The sequence below is a fragment of the Arvicanthis niloticus genome, chromosome 26 (genome assembly GCF_011762505.2).
Source record: "Arvicanthis niloticus isolate mArvNil1 chromosome 26, mArvNil1.pat.X, whole genome shotgun sequence".
NCBI lineage: Eukaryota > Metazoa > Chordata > Mammalia > Rodentia > Muridae > Arvicanthis > Arvicanthis niloticus.
Genome location: NC_133434.1, coordinates 8,657,393 through 8,682,355, shown reverse-complemented (window position 1 = coordinate 8,682,355; position 24,963 = coordinate 8,657,393). Strand labels below are relative to the sequence as shown.

The following is a 24,963-nucleotide window of genomic DNA, read 5'->3' as shown; positions in this document are numbered from 1 at the left end:
AGATACTCGAGTGTTATGCACGTCTCAGACAGGGTCGCCGTCTGTCACTAAGGCTAGTATGAAACTTGAAACCCTTTTGCCTTAGCCTTCCTAGTGTTGGGAATCTATGAGCACAGGCCTCGGGGCATGGTGACAGTTACTTGTCTTGCTAGCATTTCGGGTCAACCTTGCCGTCTAGTCCATTTGTATTCAACGCTTAGGTTATTTTTAAATTGTCAGCTTTAAAATAATGTTATGACTAATAGTCTTCGGATAAAAATCTAGGAGCCAGATTTCTGGATCAAAGGCTTTGATTCATAATCTACGTTAGGCGTTAGGATGCCCACTTGGTGTTAGCAATCGTTACAACCTTTGCCAATCTGATTTTCAAAACCAAAAAAAAAAACCAAAAAAAAAACAAAACAAAAAAAAAAAAAAAAAAAAAACAAAATGGCATCTCAGAGTTGCATGGATTTGTATTTCTTTGATCGTCGGTGACATATCTTTAGTTTCCCTTTCTGACTTATAATCCTTCTGTGAGTTACCTGTTTTGTTCTTTGCCAACTTTTCTGCTGTCTTTTTCTTGCTAAACACTCTTCCCTGTTAGCCACATTAACAGTTAGATATTTGCGAGGATTTTTGTTTTGTTTTGTTTTGTTTTTCGAGACAGGGTTTCTCTGTGTAGCCCTGGCTGTCCTGGAATTCACTCTGTAGACCAGGCTGGCCTCGAACTCAGAAATCCGCCTGCCTCTGCCTCCCAGGTGCTGGGATTAAAGGCGTGCACCACCATTGTGAACCCAGGGCCTTGCACTTGCTAGGCAAGCGCTCTACCAACTGAGCTAAATCCGGAGCACCTTGCGAGATTTTCGTAGAGTTTTTTTTTTCCCTGTGTTTAAACTTGAGGTGGATTTTGGTATGCTGAAGTTTATTTTAATATGGCCACATCAACCAATCTTCTCTTTGTGGTTTCTATGTTTGGAAGTATTCACAGAAAGTTCTTCTTCAACGTTGAGTGTATTCACCTACGCTTCCTCTGATGCCAAGGTGATTTTACTTTCAAATGAATACATTAGGGCCAACAAGATGACTCGGTGGGTAAAAGCCCCTGCTGCAAGTTGTCCTCTGACTTCCACATATATGTTTTGGCATGTGCTAACACACATACACACACACACACACTCAGAGAGAGAGAGAGAGAGGGAGATTGATTCACAGATACATAGGTATATACATGCAGTCAAAAGTAAATCAGCACACCGGCCTTTTGCAGAGGAAGGGACAGGCTTGCTGAATAGCCTCAGTGACCTTCGTCTCCCAAGTACAAGAATTATACACATGTGCTTTCAACACCCACTTTCATCCTGTTTTGATGTAAAATAACGCCTACCATCATGAAACTCAGCTGATACTGCATCATGGATCTGAATCATGAAGTCGTCTATATGGACAAGTGACAGTCTTCACTTGTGTGGGGAAACGGGGCTATGGCGGTCATGCGGTTTTTGGTTTTTTGTTTTTCCTTGTTGCAGCCCACCACTTTTCCACCAGCTGCTCACCCTGTACTCTCCGTCATCCCTTTTGAAGTTCTCTCTTTCCCTGTGCATGGGCTGTCTAATAATGCCTGTCTCGGTAAGCTGGATGTAGCACACACGGGTTCCACTGCAGGTCTGGGTGAATGGATAAGCTAATGAGTGGTAGCTGGGAGATAGCAGCCGATTCTCTGCTCTTCTGTCTGAGCAGGCTTGTCCGTGTAAAAAGCTCTGGAGAGTGCTCACCTATCTTAGGATCTGAAGACTTGGGGTCTGAGAAGGCAGCAGACCGAAGGCTAGGACCCAGCCAGTAAGCCACTCCTAGACCATGCATAAGGTACATTAGCAGGAGTGAACTATACTGGGGAATTCCTAAAGATGCTGGAGAGTTGGAAATTGGGGGCAGGGACGTTTTATCAGGGGATTCTTCTTAGGCAAGAAGAATCAGAAACAGATCTTTGAAGGAGAGCTGGGACATGAGCTTAAGGTCGATTCATGGCTTGTCCTCCACTCCGTGAGGAAAGAACAGTATGGTCAAGTTTTTAAAAGCGTTTGCAAAAGTATTTTTTCTCCCACTTTCCTTTCTGTCTCATTTGCTTTAGATAAAAAGTTGTTTGTACAGCCGAGAAAGTCGTTTTCAGTGCCTGAGCTCCAGGGTGGGAAAACACCTAGGAGCTAGAAATAATAGCTGTGAGAGAAATGGCTCCACTCATGGTGGCCTTTCTGCTGACCTTCCGGTTCCACTCATAGCAGAGGTGAAATGGTTGTTTTCTAAGATTTAACTTGAGCCTCGCAGGCAACCTTACTAGAGTAACTCAACAAATTCCCAATATGCACAGTTCGCTACTATGTATAGCAGCTCTGGAAGCTGATGGAGAAGAGAGTAGCTGGGTGCAATCCTTTGGGATGTGGGCATCTATGATGTGAGAGATTGGCTACTCACACATGAAGAATGGTGAGGTAGGTGTCATGGGACGTGAACCTTCAACCATTAAGTCAGCTGAAGGAGGAGTCTCTGCTTTCTGAGAACCCCCCCAGTGCCACAAAAGGGCAATAGCAAGAGGCCTTTGAGTTAGAGAGAATGAGATAGGTGGATGGATGAGTGGATGGATGGATGGGTGGATGGATAAGGGGGGGCGGGTTGTGGCACAGAGAACATGCCCACAATGCTGAACATAATTGCTGAAGAAACCAGCAGAGAGAAGCCATTGAAGCCATGGTGTGGTGGTACCCAACCTGCCATCTGATTGGAGGCAGAGGCAGGATGATTAAGAAGTTTGAGACCAGGCTGGCTACCTAGTAAGACAAGGTTTCAGACTAATAGAAGTCATTGCAAGTGGTTGATAACTTGTCTTGACCATCAACTAATTGGCATGCAATTAAAATGCTTCTAGTCCCCTGGTAGAAGAGCAAGACAAAGGCATTGGCGTCCATATCTTCTGCACCATCTGCCACCACTTCCTCCATCGGTGTCACCTTTTCTTTCAGGAGTCAGGCATCTTCTGCTTACTTTGTAATGTGACACGACCGCATCTTTCATTTAGATGTTTCCTATGGTTTGCCACCCCTGCCCCTGTAACAGTGAAGTTGATTCATTATGGCAGAGTTTGTATGGTCTTCAATGCCAGATATGTTTGTCTATCTTTTTACAGAAAATAATTGCCATACCTTGCCATGTTTAGACAGTGGATGTCTGATTTCGAGCTTTTTTAACATGAAAATCATGGACTGTATCAGGCCATGCAGTTTGCTTAATGAAGGCCCCTTTCTCTTGGGACTTGTCTGCGGACTGGTGGTGCCGGAGTGAGCCTCTTGAAGGCACATTCTAACCACCTGAATTGCCCTAACAATATTACTGCCAGAATAATATTGGTTTCTGATATTTTCTTACTGTTCCCTGTGTGCCAGTATTAATTATAGAGAGCCCCGGGCTTGCGGGGAATCAAGAAAGGCGTCTAAGGTCATCTAAAGTGGCAGCTTGAACTGACTGTAGGATGAGAGCCCTTGTCGTAAAGGCTGATCTGCATACCCTGCAGAGCCTCCAACAACTCTATGCTCCTAGTGATCTCCTGTCCACGCATCCTCCTTCCCCTCTGGGATTTCTGGATCTATCATCAGCCACCCTTTGCTCGTCTGTCTGGTGGGAAGCTTGTTTCTCTTGGCACATCCATGCTTGGGCCAGTTTTCTTTTGGGCCTCTACCCCCTCTTACCAACATCCTTTCCTCTTTCCTCTGCCAGCCCCAGTCCTCTTCCTGGTCTTGGAGAGGGTGCTTTGAGAAGCACATGAGCTCCTGGGCTCCTTCTCCATCACTGTCCCGTGCCCCAGTGGAAGCTGCCACCCAGGTGGTCTCTGACTTCTTCTGAGCTAACTAGCGCCTCATATTGAGCTAGGATGGGGAGCAGACACAAGGCTCAGAGTGGCCAGGGAGGCAGCCCCTGGGCAGCCTGAGCAGGCATCTCTGACCTTTGTGGAGAGAGGGCGTTCTTAAAGGGACAGCAGGTTCTTTTCTTTCCTGGTGGCTGACTGCCAGTTCAGATGCCAGGGATTTGAAGAGGCCATTGTTCTGGTGCTGAGAGAAGGGCCCAGACCGCCTAGTCGCTTTCTCTTTTCCCATTTTCATCCACGTGTTCCCCCTCTGCTGTGCTGCATGTCAAGTGTGGAAGGACGGTGAGCTGTCTTGGGTCACCTGCTTCCCCTGCTCCCCCCACCCCCCCATCTGAAGACAGCCCTGTCTTTGGCATAGACTGCACTGGGCCATCAGCTCCCCTCCCCCAGGGTGGTTATTCCTGTGAGGAAAAGAAAAGTCTCCATGGACTCCAGTTTGTTCCCGATGTGCTGTTTACTTGCCCCAGGTGGTGGGGTAGGCAAAGGACACAAGTGGCTTCTCTCCAGGTGCCTCACCAGCACCACCTGTGCTGAACACCTGAGATGCTTGTTAAACTGCAGGTGCTGGGCTTCAGGCCTAAAACGTCTGGACCCCCAGAATCTTGAGTATCACTAGGCAAAATAGAGTTGGCCAGTGACTGACCTGGCTAGGCATCAGAATCATGTGGAAAACCCTAAATTTCAGCCAGGTAGCAGCAATAGCTGCTGTGGTTGTCATCGTCTTTGTCATTGTCTTCATCTCCTCCTCCTCCTCCTCCTCCTCCTCCTCCTCCTCCTCCTCCTCCTCCTCCTCTTCCTCCTCTTCCTCCTCTTCCTCTTCTTTTTCCTCCTCCTCCTCTTCCTCTGCCTCCTCTTCCTCCTCCTCCTCTTCTTTTACCTCCTCTTCCTTCTCCACCTCCTCTTCCCCTTCTTCCTCTTCCTCTTCCTCCTCTTCCCCTTCTTTCTTCCTCTTCCTCCTACCCCCCCCTTCTTGTTGGTTTGTTTTTGTTTTGTTTTTGAGACTGTGTAGCCGTGGCTGTCCTGGGACTCACTTTGTAGACTAGGGTGGCCTCGAACTCACAGAGATCCACCTGCCTCTGCTTCCCAGGTGCTGAGATTAAATGCGTATATCACTACTGTTGGGTTCTGCCAAGTAGCTTCTTATTAGTGGTTATAAGTGGGTATTCTGGTCTTAGTTCACAGTGTTTGATTCCACCACCTATACTACTATTTCTGTGTTCCTCAGAGAGTTTCTCAATCAATCTGGGCTTCTGTTTTCTCAAGTGTAAAATGGGGGGTGAAGTTTGACTTTATTCACAGTTGTCACATAGGTAGAGAACACTGCCTGCCTTTTGAGAAGATCACCTTTTGAGCAATCCTCCTGTGGTTAAGCAAGCTTTAGGTGGGGAAGCCTTTCTTGCTTTGGTGATTCTCAAGCCTAGCTGGTCAAACCCTGTTCAGTGGGTGTGGCTTGTTCTTTAGAGGTGGGCCTACCACTGGGCCTCCAGACTCTACAAAGTGAAGAGAGAATTCCCTCCTGGATACTCAGCACTGGGCGATGTCACCGGCCTTAGAAAGGGTGTCACAGGAAGTCCTTGGAAGCCACATCTGTAATGCTCTCTGACCTCTTCAGAGGGAATTGAAGGGAGAGAAAACAATCTGCAGGCCAGAAATAGCTAGACATAAATACAAGGTATTATAATTACTATCCACACCCAGCATGGTCCCCAGAGTTAAGTTTAACTCTCTGCACAGTCTTCTAACCCCAGAGAAGCAGGATGGCCAAGGGTGTCTGAGAAGGGAGCAGGGGTTCCCTGAGGGGGAAGTCGCTTGTACCCAAGGCTACATGCGAGGCATCATTATACAGGCCACTGTCGATCCCAAATGGCGCTTTCTCTCAACATGCACCCATTACAGCTATTTCTGTTACAGCTTCTTGGTTTTGCTCAACCATTACTTTTTTGAACACAAGCCTGTCAGATTTCCCCCACAACTTGGCACCTAGCTCAAGGCTTCTTTTTTATCCTGTTCTCTATAATTGTATTTTACATCAGTTGCTCAGTAGTTACATCTGTGCAGACACTTATGAACATGCACGCCAGGGGAGGAGATTGGAGAGACAGATTAGCCTAGACTTGTTTTGCTTTTGCTTTGCGTTTTCTCCCCACTAAGGTATTCTGGGAACTACTCAGGACTAGAACAAGGTTGTTGGTCAGATAGAAAAATCTAATGCTATTTGTGTAGTAGGTAGTGTGGATTGAGAATCCATATTCTGAAACCCCACAGGCCAAAACACTGGGAGTTGACTTGACAGCATTTGTGAAACGTAGACCATCTGACTTCATATGATGCATTACAGTGAAAATACAGGTGCACTTAAAAAAAAAAAAAAGTCAGATTAACTTTAAGCTATATGTACTTTTTTAAAGGAAACACAAATGAACTGTGTATTTAGACTTGGGTCATACCATCAAAATGCCCTCTTGCAAAACCATTTCAAAAGTAGCAAAAATCCAAAGTGAAAAACCGCTTCTGCCCGCCCCCCCCCACCAGCCCCCCAAGTATTTTTATTTTTGTTTTTCCTTTCTGGCAGGACTAGAGATTATACCCAGGACCTCATGTGTGAGGCAAAGCCGTCTGAGACATAGCAGCAACAGCCTCCAAACATTTTGCATGAGGCATCCTTAAACTGCATTTTTATAGCTCTTCATATCAGGGGTTTGGTGAGTCAGATGCAAAGCGATTCGGAAGAAAACAAGCCAGATCTCCGGAGCGTGGCTCATGGATATTTTCCATCTTGATTACAAATGTCAGCGTGCAGAGGCCCAGCAGTGGGCTGTGTTTGCTGAGCATCTATTCCCTCCCACCCACTTGAACATACTTTATAGGACTTCCAGGAAGCTGCACAGGGCCGTTTCTGTTCCTGGTGGGGGGGGTGGGGAGTGGTTTAGATACCACTGACTGCTCAGAGAGCCACAGTGATGGCTGGAGCATCACTGATTGACACCTGCTTTGGGAGGAGGACATTGTCTCTGCTCCTCCCATTTGTTAAGAATATTCAGTCCTTCGGTGATTAATAGAAAAGACACCATTATTTTTTGCTCCTTTTGTATCTCTCTTTCTCTCTGGAGGAAGCGTCACAGAAGACAGCTGGCTTTGGCAAGGAACTGTATTGGAAGATCAAAAAGCGTTTCCATGAGAGAGACTTGTGGATGCGTTTCTGGCTCCCAGCAAAGCAGGGAGGACGCACGGTCTCAGTCTAGAACAGAAACATCTACAAAATAAAAGTAGAGAGCGGTAGTAGTTTCCAGCACAGGAACTGGAGGGTCCTATGCTCTTTGCTGTTCTGCGGGCCTCATTAGGTGTCTTCGGCTGCTGGCCACTGTCCAGCCACATGTGATGTTAGAAGGTTTTTGTGGAAGTCATTCAGAGCCAAGTGAGGACTTGAAACCTGCTTTTGAAGGCGCTTCCATTACCCGCCCGCTTCTGCAGTGTTTGGCTGCCTAAACTCTGAGGCACGTCCATTACTCCATCGCTGACATGCCGTCTCTTAACATTTCCTCTGAAGAATTAAAAGGCCAGCCTCCCTTTTTCTCCCTTAGATGTTCTCTGTGCTTTCATGCACACGCTTGAAAACTGGTTTCCTGCAAGACATCCCCATAGACTGAAAACCTGTAGTTTGCTGTTTTCTGTAGAGTAAGGTTTCCAGACCAGTGCTATCTTCTTGTCTGTCTTCTGTGAGGCAGTGTGCTATCTTCTAGGCATGGTTCTGGCAATGCTGGTAGGCATATCACATCCCCTCACTTGCTTAAGGTAATGAAGCTCACCGTGAGTTATTGCCACGTGTTAATATTATACTCCGTGTAGGCCTTTATGATCTTGTCTTTGGAAATCAGACTTTCGCATTCCTTCCAGAATTGGAGAAGAAATGTGTTGCCAAAGGTTCGGGCATATTCCATAGTAACCCTGATGCCAGACAGGCCTTACTGCCATTCTCTTTACTTAGGATTCTTCTGTCTCTATGTCTTCTTTCCCAGTCCCTGTTGGGTTGGACTGGAAGGGTCAAGCATTTAGAAGTGGAGGCGTTCCCAGCTGCCTGCCCCCACCCCAGCCATCACAATGGTGGTTCATCTGTTCTCCTTGGAAAGACAGGATGTGGAAAGACAGGTAGAGATGATGTGTCCAGAGAGGAGGAAGGAAGGAGGAAGAGCTGGGCTTAGCAGCACTGGCTCGTGTGCTGTCACATTGGCTGTGGCCAGCATTGGCTGCCTTCTGACTCACATTCTGTGACCAAACAGCTCATTTTAAAGTGTTTCCTATTACCTGAAAAGGCAAAAAAAAAAAAAAACAAAAAAAAAACAAAAAAAACAAAAAAAACAAAAAAAACAAAGCAAGCAATATGGAGTTTTAGAGGAAAAATGACCCAAGGGTCAGCCCCACTTAGTCTCTTTAGACCTTTCTTGTAGTAGACAAACTGAGGCCCAGGGTAAGGGTAAGGGTAAGGGTAAGGGTAAGGGTAAGGGTAAGGGTAAGGGTACCACTTACAGATTTGTATTCTACAAGGGTAAGAGTTGTCTTGATGTCCTGTGACACATAACTCCTCCTTCAGCACGAGTCATCGTCATTAGAGACGAGTACATAGTGTCTTCCTCACTGGGAAGACTGTCTTGGGACAATCTGAGCATTCCGGGTGCTACCTATAACAAGTATGACTGAGCGTACTAACGGCCCTATGTGCATATGTGCGTGGACAGTGCACATCATGGGAACAGACACATCTGTAGATAGGGACCCTCTGCATTGATGGTGAACACAGCCTGGCACATCCATGGACACCCAGGCACATGGCAGCACTTCCTGACCTCTGTGCATCGAATCCAGAAAACTCTCTCTGTATTTCAACATGGCAACCTTTTGGGGGTACTGTCCAGATACTACCGTATTAGACCAAATGGGAGCTGGATAAAGGTACCTACCAGTGGTTGCTGGTGCTTTTCTTTCCGTCTGGCTTTTGGGCTGGCTAACCTCATCAACCAACCTTTTGAGACATGTCAGATGGCACACAGAAACCCCCAGCTGGGGACTGTGGTATCTCATGCACCAGAATTCCTTCTTAAGTCATCCCGAACCTACCACCTTTCCTGCTTTCACACACATGTGCACATCTACATGTGTGCACACATAGGCTCCCCAACCTAGTTCCTGAGACAGTGCAGGGGGTGGGCTACCAATGCTGTTTTCATGGTGGAAGCTCTGTTAGCTGCCGAAACTAGGAGAGGTTCTTTGGTTTAAAGTAGCAGTGAGATTTGGGTTGAAGAAGATGCTTTGGACCAGTGGCAGCAGGGACACAAGGTCTGTTCTTAGGCCCGTGTCAGCATCTTAACTGGGACACCCAGCACGCAGGCTTCCCTGTTTAAGACCTTAATCCAGTGTTAAGAAGAGGTCAGTTGCCGCTGCAAAGTGGTGATTTGGAGAGGGGCTTAAGATGTCCTAATACCCTGAAGTGGGCAGAAGAGTGGAAGCCACAGTATGGTCATCTGCTTCTTGCAAGGAGCTGGGACTTTAGAAGTTGCCAAGTAGAACCAAAGCCTTTTGGATTTGACCCTTTCCTTCAGTTTTTGCTGTGTATCTTGTACACACTGTGTTCGCATACATTCCTCTGCTGTATCTAGTAGATGCTTTAGGACGGGAAGAAGGCCCTTAGAAAACTCAGAGATGGGGGTGGGGGGTCTTATTGGGAAATAGTTTTGGATGCAAAACTGTTCTCAAGGTCCATGGCTTTACAGGTTGGAAGGATGAAGGGGGACAAGGGAGGTTGAACTTTCTTGTACCTGGGACTCGACAGTGCCCGAAAGCCCCCTAGCTGAGAGCCATCCCAAACCTACATAAAGGTACTTCTTGTATCCAGGCAGGTAGATGCAATCTGTCCTTGGAGAGGGGCATGATCTTGGGTGAGGCTGCCACCTGTGGTGAGGGGAAGCTCTCACGGAGAAATTCAGTTGTATAGGGAGGGTCTGTCTGTAGCTGTTGCTCTGGGCAGGTGTGGGAGTGACTGAAAACAGAGAGGTCACCTCCATGCTGTTGTGTTCCCACATTATTCTAGGGTACACTGATTGATGTCTTCAACCTGAGTCACTCAGAGAGCAAAGTGACCTCCCTTTGATGGTGGTGGGGGCGGGTGTACAGAGATAGACCCACGTGTGGAAAGCGGATGGAGTTAGTAACAGACTGTCCACAACGATGACTCTGTGACTGACGTAAAGAACATTCAATCAAGTTGTTTATGTTATTATTTAATTCATTTCGATCTCAACCCTGGGATGTGGGAAATTCCTTGACTTTGGTTTCCATCATTAAAAATGGATTCTTTTTTTTTTCAGGGAGTGGGGTGGGGTGGGGTTTGTGGAGGAGGTTGATGGTGGTGGTGCACACCTTTAATCCCAGTACTCAGAAGGCAGAGGCAGGCAGATCTCTGTGAGTTTGAGGCCAGCCTGGTCTACAGAGTGAGTTCCAGGATAGCCAGAGCTATTACAGCCAGAGAAACCCTGTCTTGAAAAACAACAAACAAACAAAACAAACCAAACAAACAGATGGGTTGTTTATCTGTCCAGGGGTTAAAGCTCTTCAGCCCTAAGCCAACCATTCTGCCAGCAGGTTCTCGGTTCATGGCTTTCCTGCTTGGACAGTTACAGTGACCTGTCCAGAAAACTGCCTGTTTTAGGATGTTCCCAATTTTGTGAAACTGGCCTGGCCTGGCCCTTGAGCTCCTCAGCCCCACCGACCACCTTTCCTACTCCATCCGTTTCATATCAAGTCTCTAAGTTGCTCTGCAGCTCCTGGGCTCCACAAAGACATATGTCACCGTGAGCTTCCTATCGAATCATGACCACAAGATCTTTCATCTGTGTCTTCTACAGTCTCATATTCTCTCTCTCTCTCTCTCTCTCTCTCCCTCCGTTTGTATAACCTATTGCCTTTCTGGTTCTTTACTTACTTTATACCAGGCGTAATGTTAGGAACACAAGTGGGACCCTATGCTTTCTCTCGGGATCAGAACACTTTTGGTGCCCGTCACTGCGTATAGATTCTTTCTCGGAGTCACCAAATGACCGACTTAGATACAGGGGAAAATGGTCTTCCTAATCTTTTTTCTGATCTGTAAATGTAGCCACAGAAAAATGTAAAACCAAAAGGAACAAGCAGAATCGGAATAGAATAAAAATCAGAGATAGGGAACACCACGGTTTGACCATTGGAAATTTAAGTCTTTAGGCCTTGGTGAATGACATCTCATGTGCTTAATAAACCCAGAGGAGTGTTCTGGATCTTGTTGACTCAATTTTCTCTGCTGTAAAATTGAAATAATAAGATTAAATGAGATATAACCCAGTATGCCCTTTATTAAGTTTCTAGACAAGGGCTGGCTTGTCTAGAAACTTTCCCTTTCTCATATGAAGTCTTATTCTATGGAGAATCATTTTCACAAGGTAGGAAAATGTCATAGATTTTCATTTATTTTTTTTTTAGCTTCAAAATTTGAAGAGATTTTAAGATCACAAAATTTAAGATTTGAAGACTGTTTATATGTTACCAGCAGATTAGCCAGGAGTTGGTTGGGCCAATGATTCCTGAACTGTGTCTCATCGTGATCCCTTTGGTGACCTTGGAGGGTACTGGTGCCCATTTCCCCTCCCCCCAGCACTCCGGAATTAACTAGTGTGTGAGAAGAGTCAGTTGATGTAGTGGCTCAAAACTCCCAGCTGATTCTGGTGCAGCAAATGGGAAGTGGAGGGCTACATCATTCAGTGGGTTTGACATTGATCCTGGCTGAATACCTAGAAAATCCTAGAATTAGTGGTTAGGAGTATCTAGAAAACATAAAGCAGTTATATAGGTACTATTAATTTTATTTGGATACGGCTCTAAACATTGTGGTGAATGTTTATGTTCATGGTGAATCGGGATTTAACTGGTGTGTAGAAAGCGCCTAACATACATTCTCTACCCCCAGAGGGCTAGAATTAGGCAGGGGTTCACTCCTCAATATCTACTTTGCTATATCTGCTCCTAGGGAAAGCTTCTAATAACCTCCATGCCCCCGAGTCCATGGTGAAGTTACACGTGGACACTTGATTTAGTGTCAGTAGATAGAACGCTGTAATATAACCACATGGATTACCAACATCAGCATCTTCTCCCTTTGAGACATTCTTTGCTTCAGGTTTTTATTATGGAGACACCCCGATGTGCAGGATGCAGTATTAACAAGGGGCTCTGGCTTACAGCTAGGTCAGATTCCATCAGTGTTCTTACTCACTTGGACACTTCCAATTCAGCTCTTGTGGAGTGGACTCTGTGTTGAGTTCAGGGAAGGCATAGTGGAGACATTTTTTTTTTTCTGCATCAGTAGTTTTAAAACCTGGGATATTCTGAATAGAATACCAGATGGCCAGGGCAGCCAAGGCTTTTGCAGCACACACACACACACACACACACACACACACACACACACACACACACAGAGAGAGAGAGAGAGAGAGAGAGAGAGAGAGAGAGAGAGAGAGAGAGAGAGAGAACTTAAAATCGATGGGGTTCAATCAACAGACAGAAACCGGGCCAATAATTTGAACTGTGAAGTTAGTATTAAGAATCATTAGCAAGTAGTTTTGAAAAGCACAGAGACAAATAAAGTCAGGAAGAAACGTTACGGATATAGTAGGAGCACTCACACCCTCTAGTTAGAAGCAAAACACTAGCTGAAGAATTAGCCTGTGAGCGGGCCCTACTGCAAGGCTTAGACTCAGTTTCTCCAAGAAGGTGTCTGTGCTTCAGGCTTAATGTACATTGAAGGTTTTTGTGGAAAATGCCCACAGGACTCCTGGAAAGGACATGATCTGTTTGTAGCATCTCTCAACCGCCCTCTACTGGTAAGATCTAATGCTGTGTCTGCTTTCAAAGTAGAAATTTGGCAAGGAACAGGGGGGCATCATCACAAGGCAGGGCAAAGAAGGGTGAAATTAGAGCCAAGGGACAAAAACTATGATCACTGGACAAAGAGGGAACAAGACAAATCTTTCAAGGTGTTTTGTGCCGCAGAATACTACAGCAAATTATATCATCAAATGCCTTTGATTTGAGCACGCAGTTATGGAAGTATCCAAGAACCCTGAGAAAAGCCAGATATCTGACGCTCAACTTTATAATCAGTTTGAAATGAAAACTTTTATAATTTATAGCAAATTTTGTGGGTTTTTTGTTTGTTTGTTTGTTTGTTTGTTTTTGTTTTGTTTTTTTGTTTTTTTTTTTTGAGTCAGGGTTTCTCTGTGTAGCCCTGGCTGTCCTGGAGCTCACTCTGTAGACCAGGCTGGCCTTGAACTCAGAAATCCGCCTGCCTCTGCCTCCCAAGTGCTGGGATTAAATGCGTGCACCACCACTGCCCGGCCTTTGTGGGAATTTTTATCCTTGTCTCTAGCATTTGAACGATTCTTTATAAACATCAAATCTTTTTTTTTTTCCCTATCGCACATACTTCAGGAATGCTCTAGATGTCTGTCTACAGTTTATAAAAGCCTTCATGATTGGGATGATGAGATAAGACAATCAGATTCTCTTTCTCTCTCTCTCTCTCTCTCTCTCTCTCTCTCTCTCTCTCTCTCTCTCTCTCTGGCCTATCATTCTATATCATTCCACAAAATCTGGTCCAATTAGAATGCTTGAGTGCATCCTCTGGAAAAGTCTTCATTGTGATGCAAATAAGATTCACAGATATAATAAGAATTATCCTGTGATCGAAGCTTCCCATTCTTGTCAACAACAATTAAGCAGTTGCGGTGAACAGTGTACTGTGCGGACAGCAACCTCTTTATATCAAACAGTTGAGTATTGCTGAGTTCAGTGACACTATTTGGATCAAGAGGATTTGCAGACATACCTTTTTTTTTTTTTTTTTTTTTTTAATTTCTCCAGAGTGCTGCCTAGAACAGACTTTCAGTACTGCACAGGGCTCTGCGAAACCTCGTTTTTCATTGGAAACATGGCTGCTGTTTGCTGTTTCTCTGGGAAAGGTTTATCTCTGGGAAAGGCTATTCGTTTTCCCTCAGTTTCCTAAATTAATTAAAAAAAAAAAAAGAGCTGTTGGAGCATCTAGGTGCTCTTAGCTTGGCTGTGGACATGTAGAGACTGAATCTGAGGCCAGCGCTCATCTGAGGGACATCTAGTTAGTTATGGGGTTGCTCAGTGTGATTGATAGATACCGATAGTAAGTGGCTTGGGCCTTGAGATAGGTCAGGAGGCGCTGCTTTTCCTGTGCTGTGATGAGAAGGAGTGAGCCCGTGGAACACATGCCCTGCCGTTCAGTTATTGTAACTACAGCAAAGCCATAGACCCCTCCCTCTTATGTTCATCTGAAACACGGAGATTATGAGCGCCCATCTTCGATTTGATTGGTAGGCGTTCATGAAATCATTTGCTTAGCAAGTTACGTTATACTTAACCCAAATGGGGCACTCCCGTAAACAAAGGGAAACATACATTCTTAACACAGTAGAGCAATTTCTGAATGACTTGAGATGTAACTTCTGAATGATGTCTATGTTGGGCACCATATTCGAAGGACATGTTGGTGTTATGTTGTTTTTGTGTGTGTGTGTGTGTATGTGTGACTGTATTAAAGACCCCAAAATTTGAAGCATTGTGTGGTTATGTCTTCATAGAAAACGTGAAAATGGTACTCAATAGAACCCGAATTGGAAGTTACGCCTGTCTTATCCATGGTCTTTTTCGTACTGTTATGAGTATAAACCACGAACGTGCTAGAGTTCCATACAAGAGAAAGATGAATTTTATATATTTTATTTTATTGTATTTTATAATAGACACGGGAGACGCTGAAAAGTCAGCTCAGTGTGTTCAGAGTCGCATAGTGGTAGTGAGAAGCTGGGGTAGGCAGAATAAATACGTGGTCATCTGACGACCCGCCCCCATGTTGCTTACTATGATCCTGATGGAGCTTTACTCAGTGAGAAGGTACTGACTAATCATCCCTTGTACTCTTGTGAGCTGGCAAGACAAGAAGAATAGCCTAGAACCTTCCTAGGGAGGTAAAACCAGCAGAGAGAACACAGAGTTTGCATTTGACTTATGAGTCATATACTTGAATTTGTAAGGGGTGCAATGGGGAGTGGGTGGGCGTGTACCTAAATCTCTGTGGGTGATTTCACATGCCTTTGGTCCGTCATCTTTTAAGTGATACATGTGTTGCCATGTGTGTGTGTGTGTGTGTGTGTATGTATGTATGTGTTTACACATACACACACATTTAGTTTCTATGTATAAACTGAGTCCCGGCTAGGGGTGGTAGAGTGACCCATTGAAAGATTACAGATACAAAATTGCAGTTGGTTAGATGTTAAGTTTTGACTCAGACTTGACCCAAGTCCAAGGCCATTCTGTGGAATAAGAGAAGAGGCAGGTAGGAGGTAGAGCTCATGACAGAGAAGGAAGAATGTGTAGGTCCTTTCTTTGGAACCGAGATGCCTTTAAGAAACTGAGTGGGGCCCGACAGTCCAAACTCACCCGTCCCTTTGATCCCACACGCCTGTTACTCTTTTATCAACAGGAAGTAGAAGGAAATGGTCTTGAAAAAACCTGTTGTTGTGAAGCTACAGTGCCAAGGACCTAAAGAATGAGTTGTTGCTTTGTTGGTGGCGGGGTTTTTTTTCCTACCAGATGCTCAAGAAGTGTCAGTGCTCAGCGGGAGTCTGATGAGCAGGGTATGAGTGGCATCAGTGGGAACAGTGATTCTCCATCTTCAGCATGTCCTCCTGCGCCCCGAGAGCAGATGGACAAGTACCATCTCATAGGAAATCCCAGAGAGTGAGAGCGTATGTCAGCCCTGTGGCACTCATTGAGGGTCTAAGGGACAAAACACAGGCATCAGAAAATCAGCTGCAGTATCTTCATGAAGCTCTAAGATGCAGTCTCAAGGGATTAAAGTTTGGGACTCGGTAGTCATAGTTCATTTGTAAATCTGGGATTGGATTTCCCTTTCCGAGTCCCTCAACAGATAATAGTTCTCCAAATATTTCAAACACACCTAGGACTTTTGACATTGCTGTTGTAGTTTGTATCTGAAACGTTCTCCAAAAGCCCACAAAATGAAGGCATGGCCTATGGTACTTTGGTAGGTTGGTACAATGGCCTGTGGGACTTTGGGGAGGTGAGGAGACTTTGGGAGGTGTGGGACCTTGTCAAGAAATGATCACAGAAGGCAATTTCAAGACCCCAGTTGCTCTCTTTGTCTTGGCTTCCTGAAGTTCACGGGTGAGCAGGTTTCTTTCTCCTCATACTTCCGCCGTGCTGTGCCAAGATTGGACCAGTGACCGTGAATCAAAACCTCAAAAACAGAGCCAAAGAAAATCTCTCTTCTCCTAAGCTGCTCACCTCGGGTGTTTTCTTGTGGCAATGGAACACTAGCCCAGGTAGCTGGCGATTGTCAGGCCAGAATCAGGTGACCTGGGGTGGCCAGTTCAGCCTCTGCATTGCTTCCTTATCTTGTACTGTGATGGAAACTGACGTGAAACTGACGTGAAACTGACGTGAGGGAGGGTCTACTGTAGCCCACAGTTGGAAGGGATACACTCCATTGTGGCAGGAACGGAAAAGCAGTGGGAGGAGATGATGGCCTGTTCATATCTGGTGGATCAGGAAGCAAAGATGTCAAGCCCAAACTGGGAGCAGCCTATAATTTTTAACCTTGTGGCTCTATGTCTGCCAGCTAGGCCTCATGCCTAGATGGCTCTTTGTCCTCCCAAACCAGAGCCAACAGCTGGGAATCAAATATTCAAATACATAAAAGCCTGTGAGGAGCATTTCTCATTTAAACAACAGCCTTCTTCTCTTGCCATGGCGCCTTCACTTCTTCTAGGACTCGGTGTCTTCATCTGTTAGATGGGCTTCATAAGCCTATTCAGGTGGCTGCGTGGAGCATTGGATCACTTCCTGTGAACATGGGCTTCGCAAACGACGAATGGCTTGAAAGATATGTGTTAGCACAGTGACTGACTAGGCAGACAGACATTCTCCCGGGGGCATGTGTGGGGACCGATACTGCATCTCAGTGAATGGACAAAGAGAATGCAGTTTTACGAGGTGCGTCTCTAAATGTGAAAACTCAGATGACCCCACTTCATGGAGGCAAGCGCTTCACGTGGGTGTTATTCTTCTGTCTCAGAGAGTCTGACCTGCTTGGAAAGTCTGTCGCCTCAGTCAGCGAGGTGCTGTCCTGAACAGCAGATTATGGTCTCCAGTGCTGTCTCCTTTCTCCCTATTCCCAGGGCTCAGGCAGGGGAGAGCAGCTGTCATCCTCTGAAGGATGCAAGCTTCTATTTGGAGCTCAGCACCTGTGTTTTTATTTAGCGTCACCTCCTTGATACAAGTTGACCTAATAGGGCAACACCTGGGAAATAATCGGTGACAGCAAGGGAAGCAGAGGCTCCCAGGAGCAGCATCGCCCTGTGTTTTGTCAGATTCGGGGATGAAGAGGAAGTAGCTCTGCAGCCCCAGTAGCTCTGCCCTCCGAGCTGGCATGAATAATTGAGAGCCGGCAAGCTGACTGCACCAAAGAGTTGCATTATGTAAACCGGCAGGCTGCGTGTGTGTGTGTGTGTGTGTGTGTGTGTGTGTGTGTGTGTGTTCCTGCTCCTGCTCGAAAGGGTGTGTGTCTGCCGCCTGTGCGCCTGCGTGCCTGAGCTTAGAACAGCTGTCTGTGAGGGAGTCGGAGAGGGAGGAAGGGAAGGAGAGAGAGAAAGAGAGAGAGAGAGAGAGAGAGAGAGAGAGAGAGAGAGAGAGAGAGAGAAGCTAAGGGACTTCTGCTCTGCTGCACGGCCACACCAAATAACAGCCACAGAGGGAGGTGGGGGGGGGGAGAAAATAAAAGGGTGCCATGCTTAAAATCCCAGAGAGGTAAGAAACAGCAGAGCAGGAGAGCGCCCCCAGCCTATGTAAGCTGTGTTCCCAGTCCCCTCCCCAGTAGACACAGGGATTTTGGATGGGTATGGAGGTGAGTGCCCTCCAACCTCCGCAGGGCCCCTGCTCCCCGCCCCCACCCCCACTGCCCAATGCATGAATGAATGAGTTTTCTGCACTGCACTCTGCTGCGTTCCTAATGGCTTCCAGGTTAGTGCTACCTCGTGCTGACGCTTGTGTGTGTGTATGTGTGTGTGTGTGTGTGTGTGTGTGTTTCAGTCTATCTTTGTTTTCTTGTGGGAATTTTGGGAAGTGGGTGGTTATGTCCTGGAGTTGGGTGGGGGCCCTGGAGGCCTGGAGCATGGACCTGTCTGTCTGGTTGTGTGCTTTTTCCAAGCGAGGCACTGGTTGCTCAGGGCTGCCAAGAACACAGACCTTCAGAGGCAGATTAAATCTAGAGGCCATGTTGATTACTTCTGTTCTCTGTCCGGGGATGGAGAAAGCAGCCAGTGTGACATCATGCTGCAGAGATACCCACATTCTTTCCCCTCCTGGCCTTTTCTCCTTTCTTCCATCTTCTCCACCTCTCACTGTGAGCTCTACCTGGGCTGAGCTGAGTGGTCCAGCACTGAGAGGTAGCCTTGGGGTAGACTGGAACTTGATGGAGTCCCCTTTAACCAGCAAGACTTAGTAGGAGCCCTCTGACTTGAGATGGATGATCAGGAGATGGAATTAATGGTGCGTCACAGAGGTGGCCCGGAGCTGCTGGGGGAGGCTGAACAGGCCATGTGCTTCTGTTCCCCACCCACTGACTTCCTGTGGGTAGGAGGTGACAAGAGCGGTGACCTGGAAGATGGGGATAGATAATGCTGATCGCAGAGGGAGAGGACCATACAGCATATGGATGTGACCAACAGAAGGAAAGGATTAGAGCAGATGCAGGCAGCTTGCGACCGGGAAATAAAGGAACTTGCTTTTTTTTTCTGTGACTTAGCTGGCCCTTGCGTCAGAGATATTGCCATATGTTTTGAGAAAATAGACACCCAGTGGCTGGGCCTCAGTTCCCCTAAACCTCCCTGCATTGTTAGTTATTTACTTGATTCAAGGAAGTGGTGGTGGTGGTTGGTGGGGGGGGGGGTAGGGGAACTCACTCACATCCCTCTGGCCTCAGCCAAAAGAGTTCAGCCAGGACTGGGGGAAGCCATCAATGCTTTCTTGGACATTTACCAGCGAACTGTTCTGGTCCTTGCCTCACCTCATCTCTTCTGACAACTACCCTTGAATCGTGGTAGCACTACCCAGCTTAGAGAAGTCTGGGGCCAACATGAGAAAAGCTAGGCTTGGAAGAAGAGACAGAGAAAGGGGTGTTTTGTGGGGCTTCCCGAGGCAGGAGAGTAACCATCAGGATGAGTAGAAAGTAACTCCTGGCTGGAGCAGTGGTGTCGCACGCCTTTAATCCCAGCACTTGGGAGGCAGAGGCAGGTGGATTTCTGAGTTCGAAGCCAGCCTTGTCTACAGAGTGAGTTCCAGGACAGCCAGGGCTACACAGAGAAACCCTGTCTCGAAAAACAAACAAAAAAAAAAAGAGAGAGAAAGAAAGAAAAGAGAGAAAGAAAGAAAAGAAAGAAAGAAAAGAAAGAAAGAAAGTCGTCAGTGGGTGATGAGTAGAGAATCTGCTGATGTGGTTAACTTGTTAGGCATTGTGTGATTTGGAACTTGATATCAAGGGAGGATACAGTGAAGGGTAGGAACTTTTGCTGTCTTTCCCTCTTCTCCACTCTAGTGGCCCTAAACATTTCTGCTGCCACAGAGAGCACATCCACAGCCCTCCCAGAGCTGTGTGGTATTCCCAGTAGAACAGACTCCTTGTCTGGGGACACAGGAAAAAGAGACTCGCAGAAAAGATCTTTACAAGTTGCGCAGTGTTAGAGTAGGCCTGATAAACTCTTTTCTGTAAATATTTTGGCTTTGTGGGCCCCCATGGTCTCTGCGAGGTACCTGAGTCTGTCTCAGACAGTGGGAGTCACTCTGAGTGAATGAGTTTGGGTACGTTCCCAATAGAACATTTCTCTGGATCCCCCAAAGTTTAGCATGCTGCAAATTTTTTTTCGATTTTTTTTAAAAAAGCTATTTTAAAAAATATAAAATCTATGAATTCACCCAGGTAAGAATTTAAGATCCATTGTTTTGCATCGCGCTTTAGCGATATAAGCCATTTATCAGCAATTTAGAATAAGAACTTGGTGACTTCATCACCGCACCGGAACTCAGGACCCGCCCAGTGAGGGGAAGTGGTGAGTGGGTGTGTTCCTTGTAGGGATGTACATCAGTATGTAACACGTGTAGACACCCCTACCCTTAGCAAGGATGAGGTAAAAGCAAGTACCCAGAGGCCCAAAAGAGAAAATGACTAATTCTAGATTTCCCTGATTCAGAAGAAGGCTCCAAAAATAGGTTTGCGATCTGATTTCTCAAGTACACGGGGTGGAGTGGGGGTGATTATCCTGTTCTATTCTGAGTCTGTTGGACCACTTCTGTGGTATTACAGCCATGTCTGGGCTCACTAGTATATTGGGGCTTTGATCAATTAGATTCCAATTCAGAGGACAGGGATCAGCTTGTGTCGAGCGGCATGGGAGTGGTATAAAAATATTGCTTAGAAAAGAAATGAGATTTATATTATGATTCCTTGGAGGGGGTGGGAAGAACTTTGGTAGGAGGCTACAGGAAGTAGTTTGAGGTTTATTCAAGTTATTCAAAAGATCAATGAGTTGCATGGCAAATAATGGCTGTCCTTTGATGTGTAAGAGTGCCACCTGAATAGAGACTGGCGCTTGGAGCCTCGGCTGTGGGAAAATGCCTACTTCCAACTTTCTGATCCTGAGTTTGAGTCCCAGCACCGCCAATCCAAGACAGCATCTATGCGAAATGTGTATGGAATGTTGGAGAGAGAGAGATGATGCTTTTTTAATTTCTGAGAAGAGGTTTGAGGAAATGAATTTCACTTTCAGTAAAGGACATGAGGAAAGAAGAAGGTGCAGCTCAGGACCTGACCTCATGCTTAAGAGAGCTGTAAAGAAAGAAAATGGGATTAATTGTACTGAACTTTAAAGAATTCTGGGTGTGGTTGGGCACACCTTTAATCCCAGTACCTGGGAAGCAGAGGCAGGCAGATCTCTATGAGTTTGTAGCCTGGCCAAGGCTACATAGTGAGGCCCTGTCTCAACCACACAAACAATGGACGAACAAACAAACAAGAAAGCTCTGGATTTTTTTCCCTTGGATATAGTTTAAATTAGGCAGGCAGACTCCTCCTTCTAATAGTCCCAATTATTCTAAATGTCGATAGCTTTAGCATAATGGTTTTATATAAAGTATATATGTGCCTGTGTGTGCGCGCGCGTGCGCGCGCATGGTTTCCTGCTTTCATACATGGACATATGCATGAGAGACCAGATGAAGATTTTGGGGGTCTTCCTCTGTCATCCACCACCTTATTTTTTTCTTGAGACAGGGTCTCTCACTGAGCCAGAAGTGTGTCTGTTTCATTTCAAACTAGATCAGTTAAGCTAGACCAGCAAGCTCCTGGGCTCAGCCTGTGTCCAGCCTGCACTCCAGCCTCCAATGCCCAGCTCCTGTGTCCAGCCTCCAATGACAGGTTACAGGCAAGAGTGTCTCCATCTGGCATTTTTATGGGTGTGCTGCGTATCTGAACTCGGATCTTCTTAATTTCACAGCCAGTGATAGAAAATAAATGAGAGCTGGGTTTGAATCTGAGGGGTCAACAAAGGGTTAGCAGGTGGCAGTGCCTGTGAGGGAAAGGGACAGGTTGCTATTCTTCTGTGCTCATCCATCTGCCCGTATAGGCTTTTTCGTCTGACATAGTCCTATGGTCATTTCTGCTGCCTATGTGGATGTAATCCTGACCACAGAGAAAGCAGTGATGCTGAGCTGGTTTGGGGCTCAGACTGCCTGTGTCTTATTTCTGCATGTTTTCCCTAACGTATAGATCTGAGCCCTTCTGTTCCAGAGATGCTGAGGCTCTCGGTGCTTTGCAGTGTGTTCTTTCCCAACCTCCTATTGTATCCTTGTGGGAGTGAAGATGAAAAGAATGAACACTCATTTTCCTCTAACAATTAAAATGGAAGCTCAGTGTGGCGGGGTTCGCCATGAGATCATGCACAGAAAGGGGGCTGAGTCGGAAAGACCACCTACTGTGTGCTGTGCAGTTCTTTGGTTCTTGAGTTTAGCTACCTTGACTTCTGGTGATTGGAGAGGTTTCCATTAAATCCAAGTAGCTCCTGTTCCATGGTGTTAGTTAACTACACATCTGTCTCATCCTCCAGATTAGACATTCCTTAGTCAGAGATGCTACTCCTCATGTCGAGACATGATCTGTCTTGGAACACGTTTCCACTGATGAATGGTACGGTAGGATGGGGTGGGTGGAAACGCATATACGCTTGAGTGTATGTAGAGTCCAGAGGGCAAGCCTCTCTGGTGTCATCCTCAAAGATGCCAACTGTCTTCATGAGTCAGGGTCTTTCATGGGCCTGGAATTCAACCCCTAGGCTAGCCTAGCTAGCCATCTCGCTCTAGAAATCCTCCTGCTTCTGCTTCCCCAGAAGGGAGCTCAAAATCTGATCCTCATGTGTGTGGGGGCAAGCACATTATCAAGGTGAGCTCTTGTCTCCTCACTCTAGCCCTGAGCCATTTTTATTTTGCTGAGGCTGGGGGAGGGGCCCATGACGAGCAAACTCAGAAGGAGCTGGAAATTCTATTCAGTTGAACCCCTCCTGGCCTTATTTGACTAGCTGGTGGCCTCCCAAGTGGACAGAAAATCTTTTCCAAGGGACTTCCTGAGATAGCTTAGCGTCTGCTTTGACAAGGTCCCGTATTCCTGAGCCTTGAAGATTCTGAAACGTTTTGGGTAGAGTTGTACTTAGATTTGCCAAAGACTGCTAGAGCCACGTTTAAAGACTGTTAAGTCCCTACTCTGTGTCCAGTGCCACGTTTAATGTATATGGATACAAAGAACCATGACCTAGCCACTGCCCAGTGGGGCCCTGAGAGTGAATTTGTTTTACACAGTTGGAGGTGCTTAGGAAACACTTGCTTGGTGGTGTGAACTGAGTGAGATTAGCTTTATTTTAAAAGAAAGATCCAGAGTTGGGGGAGAAAGAGAGAGAGAGAGAGAGAGAGAGAGAGAGAGAGAGAGAGACAGAGACAGAGACAGAGAGACAGAGAGAGACAGAGAGAGACAGAGAGACAGAGAGAACTATCATCGGTAAGGACTTTTATAAGAGACACCAGTACCTGCCTGCATTGGCCTGTGATTGAAATTGCAGAGGTCTCCAGGCTGTGGTCTCCTGCACGGAGTGGAAGTGTGACCCCTTTCCAAACTACATGCAGCCAGCCCAGCAGAACTGGACCCCCGTCTTTCAGTTGCTTTGTTGCTTTGTCTCGGGGGGGGGGGACGAGATTGTAACACACTAGCAGGTTCTGTCTGGGATTTTATTAATAGCTTATGCTTCGTTTTATTTATTTATTTCTAGAGTCTCGGTGTTAGGGAATTAGGGAGTCAGTAGAGTACTGTATTCCCCTTTGTACCTCTGCCATGCAGAAGGCGCAGGACTTAGGAATAAAATTCGGTTTCTTTACTGGGAATTTGCATTAAACTTTAAACCTCCTTCATTCCATGGGCAGTCACAGGAACCTGTACAGTTTTATTCCCTTTAAGGCTCTCTTTCAGGCAAGGCAGACAAGGAGCACAGACAAGAAACACAGGTTCACAGAAAGATTTGTCGGGGGCACCAGAGAGCTCAGGACTGTAAACCCAGATACTCTGATGGCTAGACAAAATGGCAAGGCCAGCCGGGAGTTTGGAAGTGATGTCATATTTCAGTTTTTATCAACTCAGAAGTCGGAATAAAGACTAAGAACTGGAGATATAAGGAAGGCCGACTTGGCCAGCTTCACACAGGTATGTCAAAGATAGTGCTAGAATGAGTAGACCTGCAGTCACTCAGGGTATGCATGTGATCCCAACCCGTGGCACTGGGGGGAACTTCTCTAGGAATGAGACCCCTCTCACCCCCAACAGTATTCATTATAGTGAGAAAAAGTGAAATCACAAGGCATGACTATTCAGCTCCTGTAAGGCCAGTAAAGATAAAGGAGCTGTGGAGCGATGGGTGTGGGGGGACAGCAAGGCCACTTCAGATGAGTGGTCCCTCAGGAAACTTGCACAGAGACAGCATTTTTGGTGTAATGGTGGGGAAAACCAGTATGTGAAACTTTATATGAGGAGAACAGAGGTCAAGTAGGAACTCTGAGGCGGAGATGAACTGGGGTTTGAGAAAAAGAATGGCTCAGGGAGACTGGAAAAACACAGGGATACAGAGATACAAGATGAAGTAGAGAAAACTTCGATGCCCTCGGTACAGGCCTTGGAGGATTCAAGTGTTTCTCCCCAGAAAGCACGGACAAGGAGACAGTGTGGATTGGGTGTAGTCTGTGCCTGTGTGACCAGCTGTCTGACTTCTGACTGGCTCTGTAGCATACCCGGTGGTTATCCATGGAGACGATAATTTGCTTCTCTTTGAACTATCCACGGAGATAGCAGTAGCCCTGGCTTCTCCCATGCTCTGGGAGGACCCAAACAAACTTATTTTGTTTTTGTAAGAAGAGGGGGTGAAAAGTGGGTCAGGCTGTTTTGGCATTTCAGGCGTGGCGCCCCGGTTCCATTGCGGGCTCTGGTCTCCATGGAAATGAAAAATAGCGTTTGTCATGTCTGTTCCTGGTTTGAATTCCAAACTCTGGGCTTAGCGAGCTGCAGGAAGGCCAGGCAGTGGGGAATGGGTAGATGGAGGGTTCAACCATTGTGAAGAAGGGTCCTTCTCCTTGGCTCGAACACGGAAAGGCCTTTGCCCTGACCAGCTCTTTCCCCACTACTTCTCTGGACCATGAATGCCAGTGTCAGGGTAACCGAAGTTCTGCTTTTCTTTCTTTGGCCCAAGACGTTACATGGATCGTGCCAATGTGTCACTTACTCAGTTAATTCATCACCAACTGAAGTCACTGCTAAGACTTCCTCAGCAAGTATGTACCCAGTGCGGAAGAAG

The 24,963-nt window shown here is 46.4% G+C and overlaps 1 protein-coding gene across 12 annotated transcripts in view; it reads left to right on the top strand.

The window, feature by feature from the left end:
- The window catches only part of Gramd1b (GRAM domain containing 1B), a 179,319-nt gene that overhangs the window by 107,759 nt on the left and 46,597 nt on the right, over positions 1-24,963 (top strand). The window contains exon 1 of one of the 12 annotated variants that reach the window (XM_076924770.1): positions 17,976-18,049. The exons of 10 other annotated variants lie outside the window; for them this stretch is intronic. In XM_076924770.1, coding sequence (XP_076780885.1) covers positions 18,000-18,049 — 50 coding nt within the window. In that variant the 5' untranslated portion in view covers positions 17,976-17,999. Of the gene's footprint in view, positions 1-17,975; positions 18,050-24,087; positions 24,941-24,963 lie in introns of those variants that run through there. One more of the 12 variants, XM_076924775.1, reaches the window with a different exon arrangement.